Genomic DNA, 12,958 nt, shown 5'->3' on the forward strand with positions numbered 1-12,958 from the left:
CCGAGCAAAAGAAAAATTATCTATTAAAATTTTGACAAAAAGTTCCATCAGCTCCACCAGCTCATATGAAAGAAATCAAGTTACACTCATCAGCTCCATCAGCTCATATGAAAGAAATCAAGAATTCAAGTATCACTCCCCTTCTGTTACACTCATCGCTCCATCAGCTCATATGAAGAAAGAAATCATGTTTTTCAGAATTAAAATGCATTGCTCAAATGAAGAAAGAAATCATCTTTCATGTTTTTCGGAATTAAAATGCATAAATCATATGCATATGTATATGCATTAATGTGAAATGGAAAGAGAAAAATAACAATTAGTGTACAGGATTCAGTCCCAAACTTTGTGGAAGCTAATCCAATGCCCATTTAATAGTTTAACTTCAACTTTGGTTCCCAATTCCCATTTCTAGCGTTTTTTCCTCCACGAATCTCGGCTACGCATTCGTTCATTGGCTCCATATATAACAACTAGCAATTGCCCTAAAAAGTGCAAAGAGAGGCCGATAGATTTTTTAAATTGGAAAAATGGTATAAAAATTGGAAAATTGGTCTGAAGATAATATTTGTAGATATGTATGTCATATACCATATGTATTGGCAAATTTAAATTTTATATTTCCATCCGAGATTGCTTTTCAATTCTTTGGTACACTAATTATAATTATATTTCCCAGTGGCACTACCATATTTTCCAAAAGCAATTCAATGCTTGTGCTCAGGATATTTAAAAGTTATTCTATTCCTTCTCAAATAAATAGAACAACTGTTCAGTTTGCATGGAAAAAACACTTGAATGACCAGGTGTGAGTCACATACACTTCTGGCCAATTGGATAAAACAATTGTTTAATTGGCATACAAGAAAAATAATAAGAGGAACAAATTAGCCACTGCAACTAACTACTGCAAGAACACCAAATTAAAGAAGAAAAATGATGAACTAAAGAAATGTTAGTGCCGGATAATTGCAAGAAAGAATCTCAAATCTGTTTAAGCTTAGTCTCCAGCATTTGAAGTTGGCAAAGTACTCATGTATATCATCCATAAATGCATGCCTCCTGAGGAGGAAGGTACAAGTGAAACATCTGGACCTTCGTTGAGTAAAGGTAACCCCTCATTGTAATCATTTCCAGACTAGTATACCCATACAAACAAGGTTTCTGCAAAGATGAAGCATCAGCATAGACCCTTCTATTTAACAAAAAGGGGTTTACTGCTTAGTCAGGAGCACCCTTAAATAGGCAAGACTGTTGAGACTTAAATCCCAAACATAGCCTATAACTTATATTTTTCTAAAGACTAATGTAGAATTTTTGCAACCACAAACTAGTTTAGTCACTGACATCAGTTCATACCTTGCACAAGGTTCAATCAAAAAAAGGATGGCAGAGACACTCATACAGAGACAAATAAGGATGATTTTCTAGCACCCTTATAGCCTTGACATAATGAAATGATTTTCTAGCACCCTTATAGCCTTGACATAAATAATTCATTAGGTAATAAGATGCCACAAGTTGATGCATCAACTTGCTTATGGTGACTTCACCTTAAACAAAATATTTATGAGTATGCAAGCAAGCACACTGGGTTATCTGACTAAAGCATATGCACCAACAGTTCTAAATTGTCACCATAAACAAAATATTTATGAGTATGCAAGCAAGCACACTGGGTTATCCGACTAAAGCATATGCATCAACATTTCTAAATTTCTTCTTCTGGGATAGCACCAATCAGAAAAAACTTTTGCACTTACATAGCGATACAACTGTTTTGTTTTGGAAAGAAGTGAGTTCGTGGGTAGCCATCTGCTCCAAGGAGGGGACATGAAATCTAAATACTAAATATGCAGCAACAAATGTACTCAAATGTACTCAATTGTGTGGAAACTTTGTAGTTTGCCTACTTAAACCAACTCGGCCAAAACCAGAAGCTTGCAGCTTACAGTGAACAGCTTACAGTGGCTCTTCACTGGCAAAGATGGTCAAGATAGATGAACTCTTGGGAGGGTAGAATATATGACTGACATTGCAGCCTACAAGCAGTTCGTTACAGTGGCTCTTCACTGGTAAAGATGGTCAAGATAGATGAACTCTTGGGAGGGTAGAATATATGACTGACATTGCAGCCTACAAGCAGTTCGTTCAGCTGCCAACGAAAATGCTAAAAGATGTATTTGTGCTTTAAGAGATTTCAGTGTCTCAAAATGTGACTGTGATCAATAAACGATCTTGAATACCAAAATCAGCATTAAGTATTAATAAGCAAATGTCTTGACTTACCCAGACATGCTTCAATTAACCATTGATCATTTATCCTAACACGTTAACCAGGCAGCACGTTTTTCTTGTTAGTTGCTATATTGGGAATGACAAATAGACCATTTCAAAATGTTTTGATCATATGAATAGCTGGTTTCATTGTATATTTATAGTCATCAGTGCACCTATTTATAATCGTTGTTCTTCCAACAAAAAAACTCTAATTTCAAAACAAGAAAAGTCAAGCAACGAAGGCTCAAAAAAGAAAGAAAAGGCATACAAAATGAAGTTACCATGTAAAAGTATTATTTATAGTATGTAGATATAGCAATTGGTTGTCTTCAACATCCACTATAAATGTATTGTACTAGGAGAAAAGTTATTGTGGAGCCTCAGACAGACAATCTGTTCAAAAGAACCGCTGTCAATGATTCCATTGCAATTTGCATTTTCAAAGTTCATAAAAAACTTAAGAAGATAAGGCATAAAGCAAGCAAATACTATGCTCTTGTGCAAGAAAAGGAAAATATGTAGCTTAAGCATGTGCAAGAAAAGAAAAATATAGTCCCAATCTAACCACTGGAGTGTATTTTCTCACTGCCTTAGCTTAAGCATGTTTAAGGTCACAATACACACATGCATGCAAGCAGAAGGAGTTGAACCGGACAACTGCACAAGAGAATTTTTTCTATTAAGACGTCACATTGAACATGAATGCATGCAAAGTTGCAAACACCAACCATAGAAGTTAAGCTTGATCTGTGCTACTGAACACAATAAAGTTTTATAATTTTTAAATATATAGAAGGCATAAAGGCTGGAGTTCATTTGAGCATCTGCTTGAGTTAGATCTGTTGATGAAGACTTCAACTTACTTTGCATGCAAACACCTAACAAAGAAGTTGAACTGAATCCTTTCAGTTAATCACCATATGCCAGGCATTTTTTTGGAGAGTAAAAGGCATGCAAATAGAGCTTGTCACTCAGACATCATGGCAGCCTCATCAAGCTCTTTTGAATAGGGTATGTACTGGAAATGTACAAGGCAGTTTGGAGTATATAGTTATAAGTGATACCAAGCCAACAGCCACTGGTTTTGAGATGAATGGGTATAATAAAGGATACAATAAACACAAAAGTGAAGATCAAACACTCAGCAAACCTGCACACTGTAACTTTTGTCATCTCAACATTTAAACGTTGCCCACCAATGTCCATATTGTTCAATGACAAAGCACCCTGGGTTTCTTGAGCAAAAGGATAAATAAACTGGACCACAAGAACAAAGGGATCAGGATGTATTTTATAAACAAATTTTCTTTAAAATTCATGCATTTGAGATACAAAGGTCATAAACAGAAGACACATGCTGTTTTTCACATAAAACCATAACTTCTCACTGAATTCCATCAAAACATAATTGGAAGAAAAGTGGATAAAATAAGAATCAAACACAAACGTAACAACATCAAATATATCATCAAATGCTATATTTCCAAAAATTCTGATCAAACACACGAGACCACTAGAATCCAAACCATTAAGGAGAATTACTTAAGTACCAATAGATCATGATAATTTGTAGTGAATTAGAATTCTATATCATAGACCTTCTACAATGACTATCCAACTACACATTTACAACAATTTAACCTGACTACTGCTACTCCAGCAAAAGAACCTACTAATCTAATTGAAACTTAGTCTTTGCCTCTAATATCTGGCTTAGGCCACACATAGTAGATGGATAGCACTTTAATAAACTATAAATATGCTTGCTTTTGCATTTTAAATCCAGTTAACCTGTCATAGCTACGTGTTGAAGACTATCAACTGCAAAAATTCATTGAATTAGCTCTTGTTTACACTGTCTTGATACATCGACTGTCTTCAAGACCCTATATTATAGTTAATGATGAAATTCGAAATCTCAAGGAAGATCAACAATTTGTGTGACACCAGGCATATTATTCCAGTGGCAAGAACCAAGCCCCCAAACATGATTTGATGTAGAAGGTCCTGAAGCCATCTGTTGAATATCTACATAGAAATCATCATTGATTAGAGTGGCAAGAACATCGCTAATAGCATATTGCTCTTTCTCAACAAGCTCAGCATAGGAATCATACCAATCTAAGACAGGGGAAACATTTGGCCTTGCAAGGTTCAATAACGTGGAAATTCTTCATCTCCACAGTTAGTGCTAGACATAAATTCGTTGCGCTCTTCAATCTTTATGTTCACCCGTGACAAAAATGCAATTAAAAAAATGAGCCTTCTCAAAAAGAGGGGTGAGACTGTAGCAGATTTAGTACCTTTAGTTGCAATAATAGGTTTATGTAGTTTCCAAAATAGAAATATGTTAAGAGATGAAAATCCATGTGTTTTCCCTATTATTTTCATGAAAACAACTCACTGAATGGAAACACTTACCAATTGCTGACTGAGCGAATGATGACTCAACCCATGGACTGGTGCTCAAGAGCTGGGGAGGTGTTTTCACTGAATATTGAAGCAGCAGGACCACCCAGAGGGGTGATTGGATAACTGTATTCACCACATTCTGTTTCTAACTCACTTGCTCCAACACAATTGGTCAAGTTACTTCTTGATGAGATTGATGGCAATTGTGTAATCATTTATGAAGATTGCTTATTCTGGCCACCACCCATTGCTTGAGACTCATGCAGTAAAGCTTATAACAACCCACAGTTGTGTGGGGAGAAGCCATCAACATGGGTGGATGGAATAGAAGGTGGTAGTGTGTATGAGTTATTTTCTGTAGGAGTAGTAATTGTCTCCATACGCGTGCCAGTGGTATGCACAGACTCCGCAAGCTGGCTTGAAGGGAGCTCCAACTTCACAACTTCACACTTGATAAGGGTGTAGGAGGAGAGAGATTTCCAATGAAAAGGACATGGCTGCCAGTCTTCAAACCCCCAAGGGATGTTGATAGATTATGATTGGAATTCCTGTTGCTCAGATTAGGATCATAAGGAAAACCATTTGCCCCAAACCCATCCAATCTGGGAGGCTAAGCACATGACGACCCATCCAATCTAATATATTCACATAGAATTTTCTCCTTCAGTTGCTTGTCTTGCCATACATCTCTCTCTTCATACCTTCTACAACACGTAAATAATTTATTAACAACCTCTAAATAAATAACAATTACATGAACTTCAAGAAACAATCTAAGGTACACAGCATGAGCAGAACAACAAAGTCTCATTGAAAAATTACCATCATTCAATCTATGGAAAGAGCTTTGAAAGCAACTAATACTCAAAAGAATAAAATCCTTACCCATTCATCTAGGACGCCTTCTGTAGGACCATGAGGTTTTGCAGCGTTGTCATCTACAGGCTTCTTGTGTGCTTCGTTATGAGATTCTATTTCTTCTATAGGCTTCTTCAATTTCTCGAGCTCCTTGTAGAAACAACCAACATTTTAGGGCTTTCAAGTGACAAAAATGAATGCAAAACCAATTTAATTTGAATGACCTGAATAAAAATTGAGCCCATCTCGTGAAGAACCATAAATTATATCTTGGATGGTTGTTGTGGATCAAGAAATACCACACGCAATTCATTCTCCACTACTAGTGACTCCTTATTCTCGTCAAACTTCAAATCAGGACAATGGTCATGTTTCAGTTTTGATAACAAAAGAATAAACATTTCAAATTCCAGTGCCTTAAATCCACAGAAAGAACAAAATGATTATTATTTAACATATACTATTTTTACAAAGGGATGAAATAGTGATCCAATTTCATAGAAACTAAGTATATCTTAAAAAATATCAAAATTATAATAAAAAATGCCAAAACCACAATTTACGTAAAGATTCTACCAATATTAAAAAATCTAAAATCCACACAAAAGAGCTAATATTAAATCAATCAAAATAGGGCGCTGAGAAAATTAAAGATAAAGAAATTTAATGAATGTCTCAGCCATGAGAAGAATGCCTAATTATGGTTGAAAGGTATAATAATAGTATGTTCGTGTTGAATCAAAAGGGTTGGAAGCAGTGGACGGTGGTTCTAAGAATTTCTAAAACAGAACTCCACATACCAGTTCCAGAGTAAATTCAATGCCCTCTCTTAGGTTAAAGCTCACAATTTTGAATTTATCCTTCGTCTTCTTCTTTTTCTGAGGGTTTTTTGGCTGCTCTACAAATTTTATAACTGCACCAAATTATCATCATTGGCAGAAAACCTCTTTTATAAGCCACACATAACATCCAAACATAACGTTGATTTAATTATAAAGAAAAGGTATTGTTTAGATCCATGCTCCCAAGTACCATATAGCTCAGAAAGTAAAACTAAGTATTTTATAGCACCAAGACGTGTATTTTACCAGTTGTAGTTATGGAATCTTTTGACCAAGGATACCATTTGGAGGTCTCATAAAAGATATTTTGGGAGCATTTTACTGGAACTGCAAGCATCATTCAAAAACATTTAGTAACAGAGTAAAACAATCGAGAACTTCTTTTGAATGAGATCTGGTTGGATTGACAATGTATACATAACTACCTGAATCCAATTGAAATCTTCTGCTTTGATATGAAGCTTGACTTTCTAATCATACTTACTTTAAAGGCTACAAATGATTTGTTGACATTCCTTACCTTCACAAGGCTAGAAACTTGCTTTCCAGTTTCATCTGTACAATGATAAAAACGACTTGAGGTTTCACGTAAAAAATAATAACTACAAGAAAAATGCATGAGCTATCAATACGCGCCCCTAGTTTCGTCAGATTTACAACCTAAGAAAAGAAATAAGTTTACCCTAATTCTTGTAAACTTCTTTTCATATTTGGCAATGGTTGATCCGGTATCTATTAATGTGGCGTACACTTATTCTGAAAACGAAAATGATAAAAAATAAAAAGCACATATGCAAGTTTAAAAACATTGAATTTGAGTCAATGTCCGATCAAAATCATCATTGAGACTCTAATAGTTAATGAACTTCTGAATTTCTGTTTTTTATTCTAATAGTTAATGAACTTCTCATGGTCTCCTTCCAACAAGTTATCTCCCATGCATGGGGATAAAATGCATTGAACCACAAACATCGTTATCGTATAAAATATTTTTATACAAATTGGGGTTTCATAAACCAAAATGCACACATGAAGAAGAGCTTTTAGGAGCGCAGTTTTTGGTCTCGGAAATCGGGGACGGAGTTCGGTCCAAGAACGATAGGGGCATGTTAAAGAACGGGTGATTTCATTGAATGGACACCACATGGAGTGGACTCCCTGTTATTGTCTAAAAGTAGAGGAATTTTAAAAGAATCGGCGAAAATGTTGACGCTCGATTCTATAATGTCCAAATTCATCTTCCCCTGTATGCTATTAAACCTCCAAAGAAAATAAGCATCAACTGATTCCTAACAGAACAAACACGTTGTTCCCCTCATAAACATCTAATATATTCACACAGAGCTTGCTCCTTCAGCTGGTTGTCTGGCCAGATATCTCTCTCTTCGTACCTTCTACAACACAAAAATAATTTATTAACAACCTCTAAATAAATAAAAGTTACATGAACGTCAAGAAACAATCTAACGTACATAGAATGAGTAGCACAACAAAGTCTCATTGAAAAATTATCGACATACAATCCGTGGAAAGACCTTTGAAAGCAAATAATACTCAAAAGAACAAAATCCTTACCCATTCATCTAGGGCACATTCTGTACGACCAAGAGGTTTTGCAGCCTTGTCATCTACAGGCTCCTTGCATGCTTCGTTATCAACTTCTGTTTCTGCTATAAGCTTATTCAATTTCTCCAACTCCTTGTAGAAATAACCAACATTCCAGGGCTTTCGAGTGGCTAAAATAAATGAAAAAGCAACTTAATTTGAATGATATGAATAAAAAATGAGCTCATCTTGTGAAGAGCCATAAATTATACCTTGGATGGTTGTTGTGGATCAAGAAATACCTCACAAAATACTTTCTCCACTGCCAGCGACTCCTTATTCTCTTCAAACTTTAGGTCAATACAATGGTCATGTAAGTTGAAATTTACAAAGGCAAACCAAGAGTTTGAGAGTGGCAAAATCCTTTTTGGAAAAATCGCAAACCATATACTTGTGTAAACATGAATATAAATTTAAACCATGCCACAACCAGAAGAAAGGTTCCTACAGACTAATATTATACCCAGACTCTTGTCATCTGAAAGTATTTTCCATGATAATCGCTTATGTATTGATAACTAGTCTGCATACAAAGCAAACTCAAACTTAACATAGACCCTGCATACAAAACATACCCAAACTTAACACAGACCCTGGAGCATTATTGCTGAAGATAGACGAAAAGAATAGGGGTTTTCAACATAATACCTCATAATACCTCTAAACGCTTGTTGAAGAGGACCGAACCCTGACACTGCAATCATAAGAGGCTGAGGTTGTTCAGCTGAGATAAAAAAAAAAAAAAAATGGTAGTTAAACAAAGAAGGAACAATAATTAGTGAGACCTTTAAGTTGTTGCCGAAACTGCAAGCCATGCTTGTTCATTCGGCTACGAACCAGAGCAAGGCAACGAAGAAGATGAAACATAAGACAGTCATTAGTGACGACCGTAAGCCAAGAACAACAGTCTTGTGTATGAGGTAGAAACCCTAGTGAAACAAGGGTTTATCAGAGGAATTTTTCTCCAATAGTAAACTCACCAACCATTATAATCCAATCCAAACAAATGGGAAAATCAAGAAATACGAAACGCATGGCCATGCAGTGATAATAAAAAAATATGGACATGAAATAAACCAAGCCAAGGCACCGAACCAAAAAAATATGTGCAAGAAAGTAGCGAAGCAAATACAATACAGAGTAGAGAAGAAGATCAGCGTAAATAAGAGCATGATCTGAGATCCTCCCTTTCAAAGGGTCAATAAGCGCTCTGGTAGCTTTTTCATATGGAGCGGGCATCCCATGCGCATCGAGCCATTCTTCGGATTTAGCAGCCATTCTTTCCCTGCCTTCAAAACCATCTATCTGATTTCGCGATTGTCGGAAATGAAACGTTTTGCATCACAGCTGGAGCACATCGCATTATCCAGCAATAAATTCTATACCTAATTCAAACTGACTCTTCTCGAAGTCCGGCGGTGCGCGCTCTCTCTGTACAGATGCTCGCTGAATATGGAAAACATGTGTCAATCACAGGGACAAAATGGAAAACACGTGTCAATCACAGGGACAAAAGGACGACGAAAGTCTGTTCCAAAGGAAGGCCTATCGGCCTAATTACAACAGACCAAACCAGACCAACAAACCGTGAAAATGGACGAGTTGATTTTCTTTTATGTCAAATTCATCAGATGCATAGTTTAACTAGTCATATGTTATATTTTTACATACAACATACATTTTCCCACTACCATCTATTATTACAGGGAAGTAGCATATCCCCGGAACTGGACAACCTTTATTATACTAGGCATCAAGAAATTTACTCTTCAAATTTACAATTCTAATGGTGGACAAAATACATCCCACAGCAAGAAAATTTTCAATCCTGTCTTGAAATATTATCAGAATACAGGATGGAAATTTTCAATTCTGTCTTGAAATTTGATCAGAATACCAAACTTAAGAACTCACTTCACAATATCATATGACTTGAGTACTTCTGAGGAGATAAATATCCTTCACCGCATGCACTTCCAAAGAAATAGCCTAATTGTGGCACAGTAATTCTACAGGCATTCGTATCCTTTTCCGAGAAAAGAAAAATTATCTATTAAAATTTTGACAAAAAGTTCCATCAGCTCCACCAGCTCATATGAAAGAAATCAAGTTACACTCATCAGCTCCATCAGCTCATATGAAAGAAATCAAGAATTCAAGTATCACTCCCCTTCTGTTACACTCATCGCTCCATCAGCTCATATGAAGAAAGAAATCATGTTTTTCAGAATTAAAATGCATTGCTCAAATGAAGAAAGAAATCATCTTTCATGTTTTTCGGAATTAAAATGCATAAATCATATGCATATGTATATGCATTAATGTGAAATGGAATGAGAAAAATAACAATTAGTGTACAGGATTCAGTCCCAAACTTTGTAGAAGCTAATCCAATGCCCATTTAATAGTTTAACTTCAACTTTGGTTCCCAATTCCCATTTCTAGCGTTTTTTCCTCCACGAATCTCTGCTACGCATTCGTTCATTGGCTCCATATATAACTATTACAACAGACCAGACCAGGCCAACAAACGGTGAAAATGGACGAGTTGTTTTTTTTTATGTCAAATTCATCAGATGCATAGTTTAACTAGTCATATGTTATATTTTTACATACACCATACGTTTTCCCACTACCGTCTATTATTACAGGGAAGTAGCATATCCCCGGAACTGAACAACCTTTATTATACTATGCATCAAGAAATTTACTCTTCAAATTTACAATTCTAATGGTGGACAAAATACATCCCACAGCAAGAAAATTTTCAACCCTGTCTTGAAATATGATCAGAATACAGGATGGAAATTTTCAATTCTGTCTTGAAATTTGATCAGAATACCAAACTTAAGAACTCACTTCACAATATAATATGACTTGATTACTTCTGAGGAGATAAATATCCTTCACCGCATGCACTTCCAAAGAAATAGCCTAATTGTGGCACAGTAATTCTACAGGCATTCGTATCCTTTTCCGAGCAAAAGAAAAATTATCTATTAAAATTTTGACAAAAAGTTCCATCAGCTCCACCAGCTCATATGAAAGAAATCAAGTTACACTCATCAGCTCCATCAGCTCATATGAAAGAAATCAAGAATTCAAGTATCACTCCCCTTCTGTTACACTCATCGCTCCATCAGCTCATATGAAGAAAGAAATCATGTTTTTCAGAATTAAAATGCATTGCTCAAATGAAGAAAGAAATCATCTTTCATGTTTATCGGAATTAAAATGCATAAATCATATGCATATGTATATGCATTAATGTGAAATAAAAAGAGAAAAATAACAATTAGTGTACAGGATTCAGTCCCAAACTTTGTAGAAGCTAATGCAATGCCCATTTAATAGTTTAACTTCAACTTTGGTTCCCAATTCCCATTTCTAGCGTTTTTTCCTCCACGAATCTCTGCTACGCATTCGTTCATTGGCTGTTCATTGGCTCCATATATAACAATTACAACAGACCAGACCAGACCAACAAACGGTGAAAATGGACGAGTTGTTTTTTTTTTATGTCAAATTCATCAGATGCATAATTTAACTAGTCATATGTTATATTTTTACATACACCATACGTTTTCCCACTACCATCTATTATTACAGGGAAGTAGCATATCCCCGGAACTGGACAACCTTTATTATACTACGCATCAAGAAATTTACTCTTCAAATTTACAATTCTAATGGTGGACAAAATACATCCCACAGCAAGAAAATTTTCAACCCTGTCTTGAAATATGATCAGAATACAGGATGGAAATTTTCAATTCTGTCTTGAAATTTGATCAGAATACCAAACTTAAGAACTCACTTCACAATATAATATGACTTGATTACTTCTGAGGAGATAAATATCCTTCACCGCATGCACTTCCAAAGAAATAGCCTAATTGTGGCACAGTAATTCTACAGGCATTTGTATACTTTTCCGAGCAAAAGAAAAATTATCTATTAAAATTTTGACAAAAAGTTCCATCAGCTCCACCAGCTCATATGAAAGAAATCAAGTTACACTCATCAGCTCCATCAGCTCATATGAAAGAAATCAAGAATTCAAGTATCACTCCCCTTCTGTTACACTCATCGCTCCATCAGCTCATCTGAAGAAAGAAATCATGTTTTTCAGAATTAAAATGCATTGCTCAAATGAAGAAAGAAATCATCTTTCATGTTTTTCGGAATTAAAATGCATAAATCATATGCCTATGTATATGCATTAATGTGAAATGGAAAGAGAAAAATAACAATTAGTGTACAGGATTCAGTCCCAAACTTTGTAGAAGCTAATGCAATGCCCATTTAATAGTTTAACTTCAACTTTGGTTCCCAATTCCCATTTCTAGCGTTTTTTCCTCCACGAATCTCTGCTACGCATTCGTTCATTGGCTCCATATATAACAATTACAACAGACCAGACCAGACCAACAAATGGTGAAAATGGACGAGTTGTTTTTTTTATGTCAAATTCATCATATGCCTAGTTTAACTAGTCATATGTTATATTTTTACATACACCATATATTTTCCCACTGCCATCTATTATTACAGGGAAGTAGCATATCCCCGGAACTGGACAACCTTTATTATACTACGCATCAAGAAATTTACTCTTCAAATTTACAATTCTAATGGTGGACAAAATACATCCCACAGCAAGAAAATTTTCAATCCTGTCTTGAAATATGATCAGAATACAGGATGGAAATTTTCAATTCTGTCTTGAAATTTGATCAGAATACCAAACTTAAGAACTCACTTCACAATATAATATGACTTGAGTACTTCTGAGGAGATAAATATCCTTCACCGCATGCACTTCCAAAGAAATAGCCTAATTGTGGCACAGTAATTCTACAGGCATTCGTATCCTTTTCCGAGCAAAAGAAAAATTATCTATTAAAATTTTGACAAAAAGTTCCATCAGCTCCACCAGCTCATATGAAAGAAATCAAGTT

General features: G+C 35.5%; 1 protein-coding gene across 17 annotated transcripts; it reads right to left on the reverse strand.

The window, feature by feature from the left end:
* Positions 1-3,743: 3,743 nt before the first annotated feature.
* LOC149235438 (vesicle-associated protein 4-2-like) lies at positions 3,744-9,323 on the reverse strand. 17 transcript variants are annotated; one of them, XM_089372109.1, is made up of 8 exons: positions 8,783-9,323; positions 6,639-8,691; positions 6,351-6,463; positions 5,850-5,897; positions 5,578-5,697; positions 4,702-5,396; positions 4,398-4,500; positions 3,744-4,308 (listed from the first exon to the last, which is right to left on the reverse strand). In XM_089372109.1, the coding sequence occupies exons 2-6, from the start codon at positions 6,730-6,732 to the stop codon at positions 5,388-5,390; spliced, it is 384 nt and encodes a 127-aa protein (XP_089228235.1). In that variant the 5' UTR covers positions 6,733-8,691; positions 8,783-9,323; the 3' UTR covers positions 3,744-4,308; positions 4,398-4,500; positions 4,702-5,387. The 17 variants fall into 17 exon arrangements, with proteins under 17 accessions (XP_089228235.1, XP_089228236.1, XP_089228234.1 ...); XM_089372110.1 differs by having other exon boundaries at positions 4,702-5,393; positions 5,578-5,700; XM_089372108.1 differs by having other exon boundaries at positions 5,578-5,700.
* Between the last annotated feature and the right edge of the window lie 3,635 nt (positions 9,324-12,958).

This window comes from Pinus tabuliformis, chromosome 8 (assembly GCF_031772625.1).
Source record: "Pinus tabuliformis cultivar Carrire ecotype Pingquan chromosome 8, CPIR1, whole genome shotgun sequence".
Lineage (NCBI taxonomy): Eukaryota > Viridiplantae > Streptophyta > Pinopsida > Pinales > Pinaceae > Pinus > Pinus tabuliformis.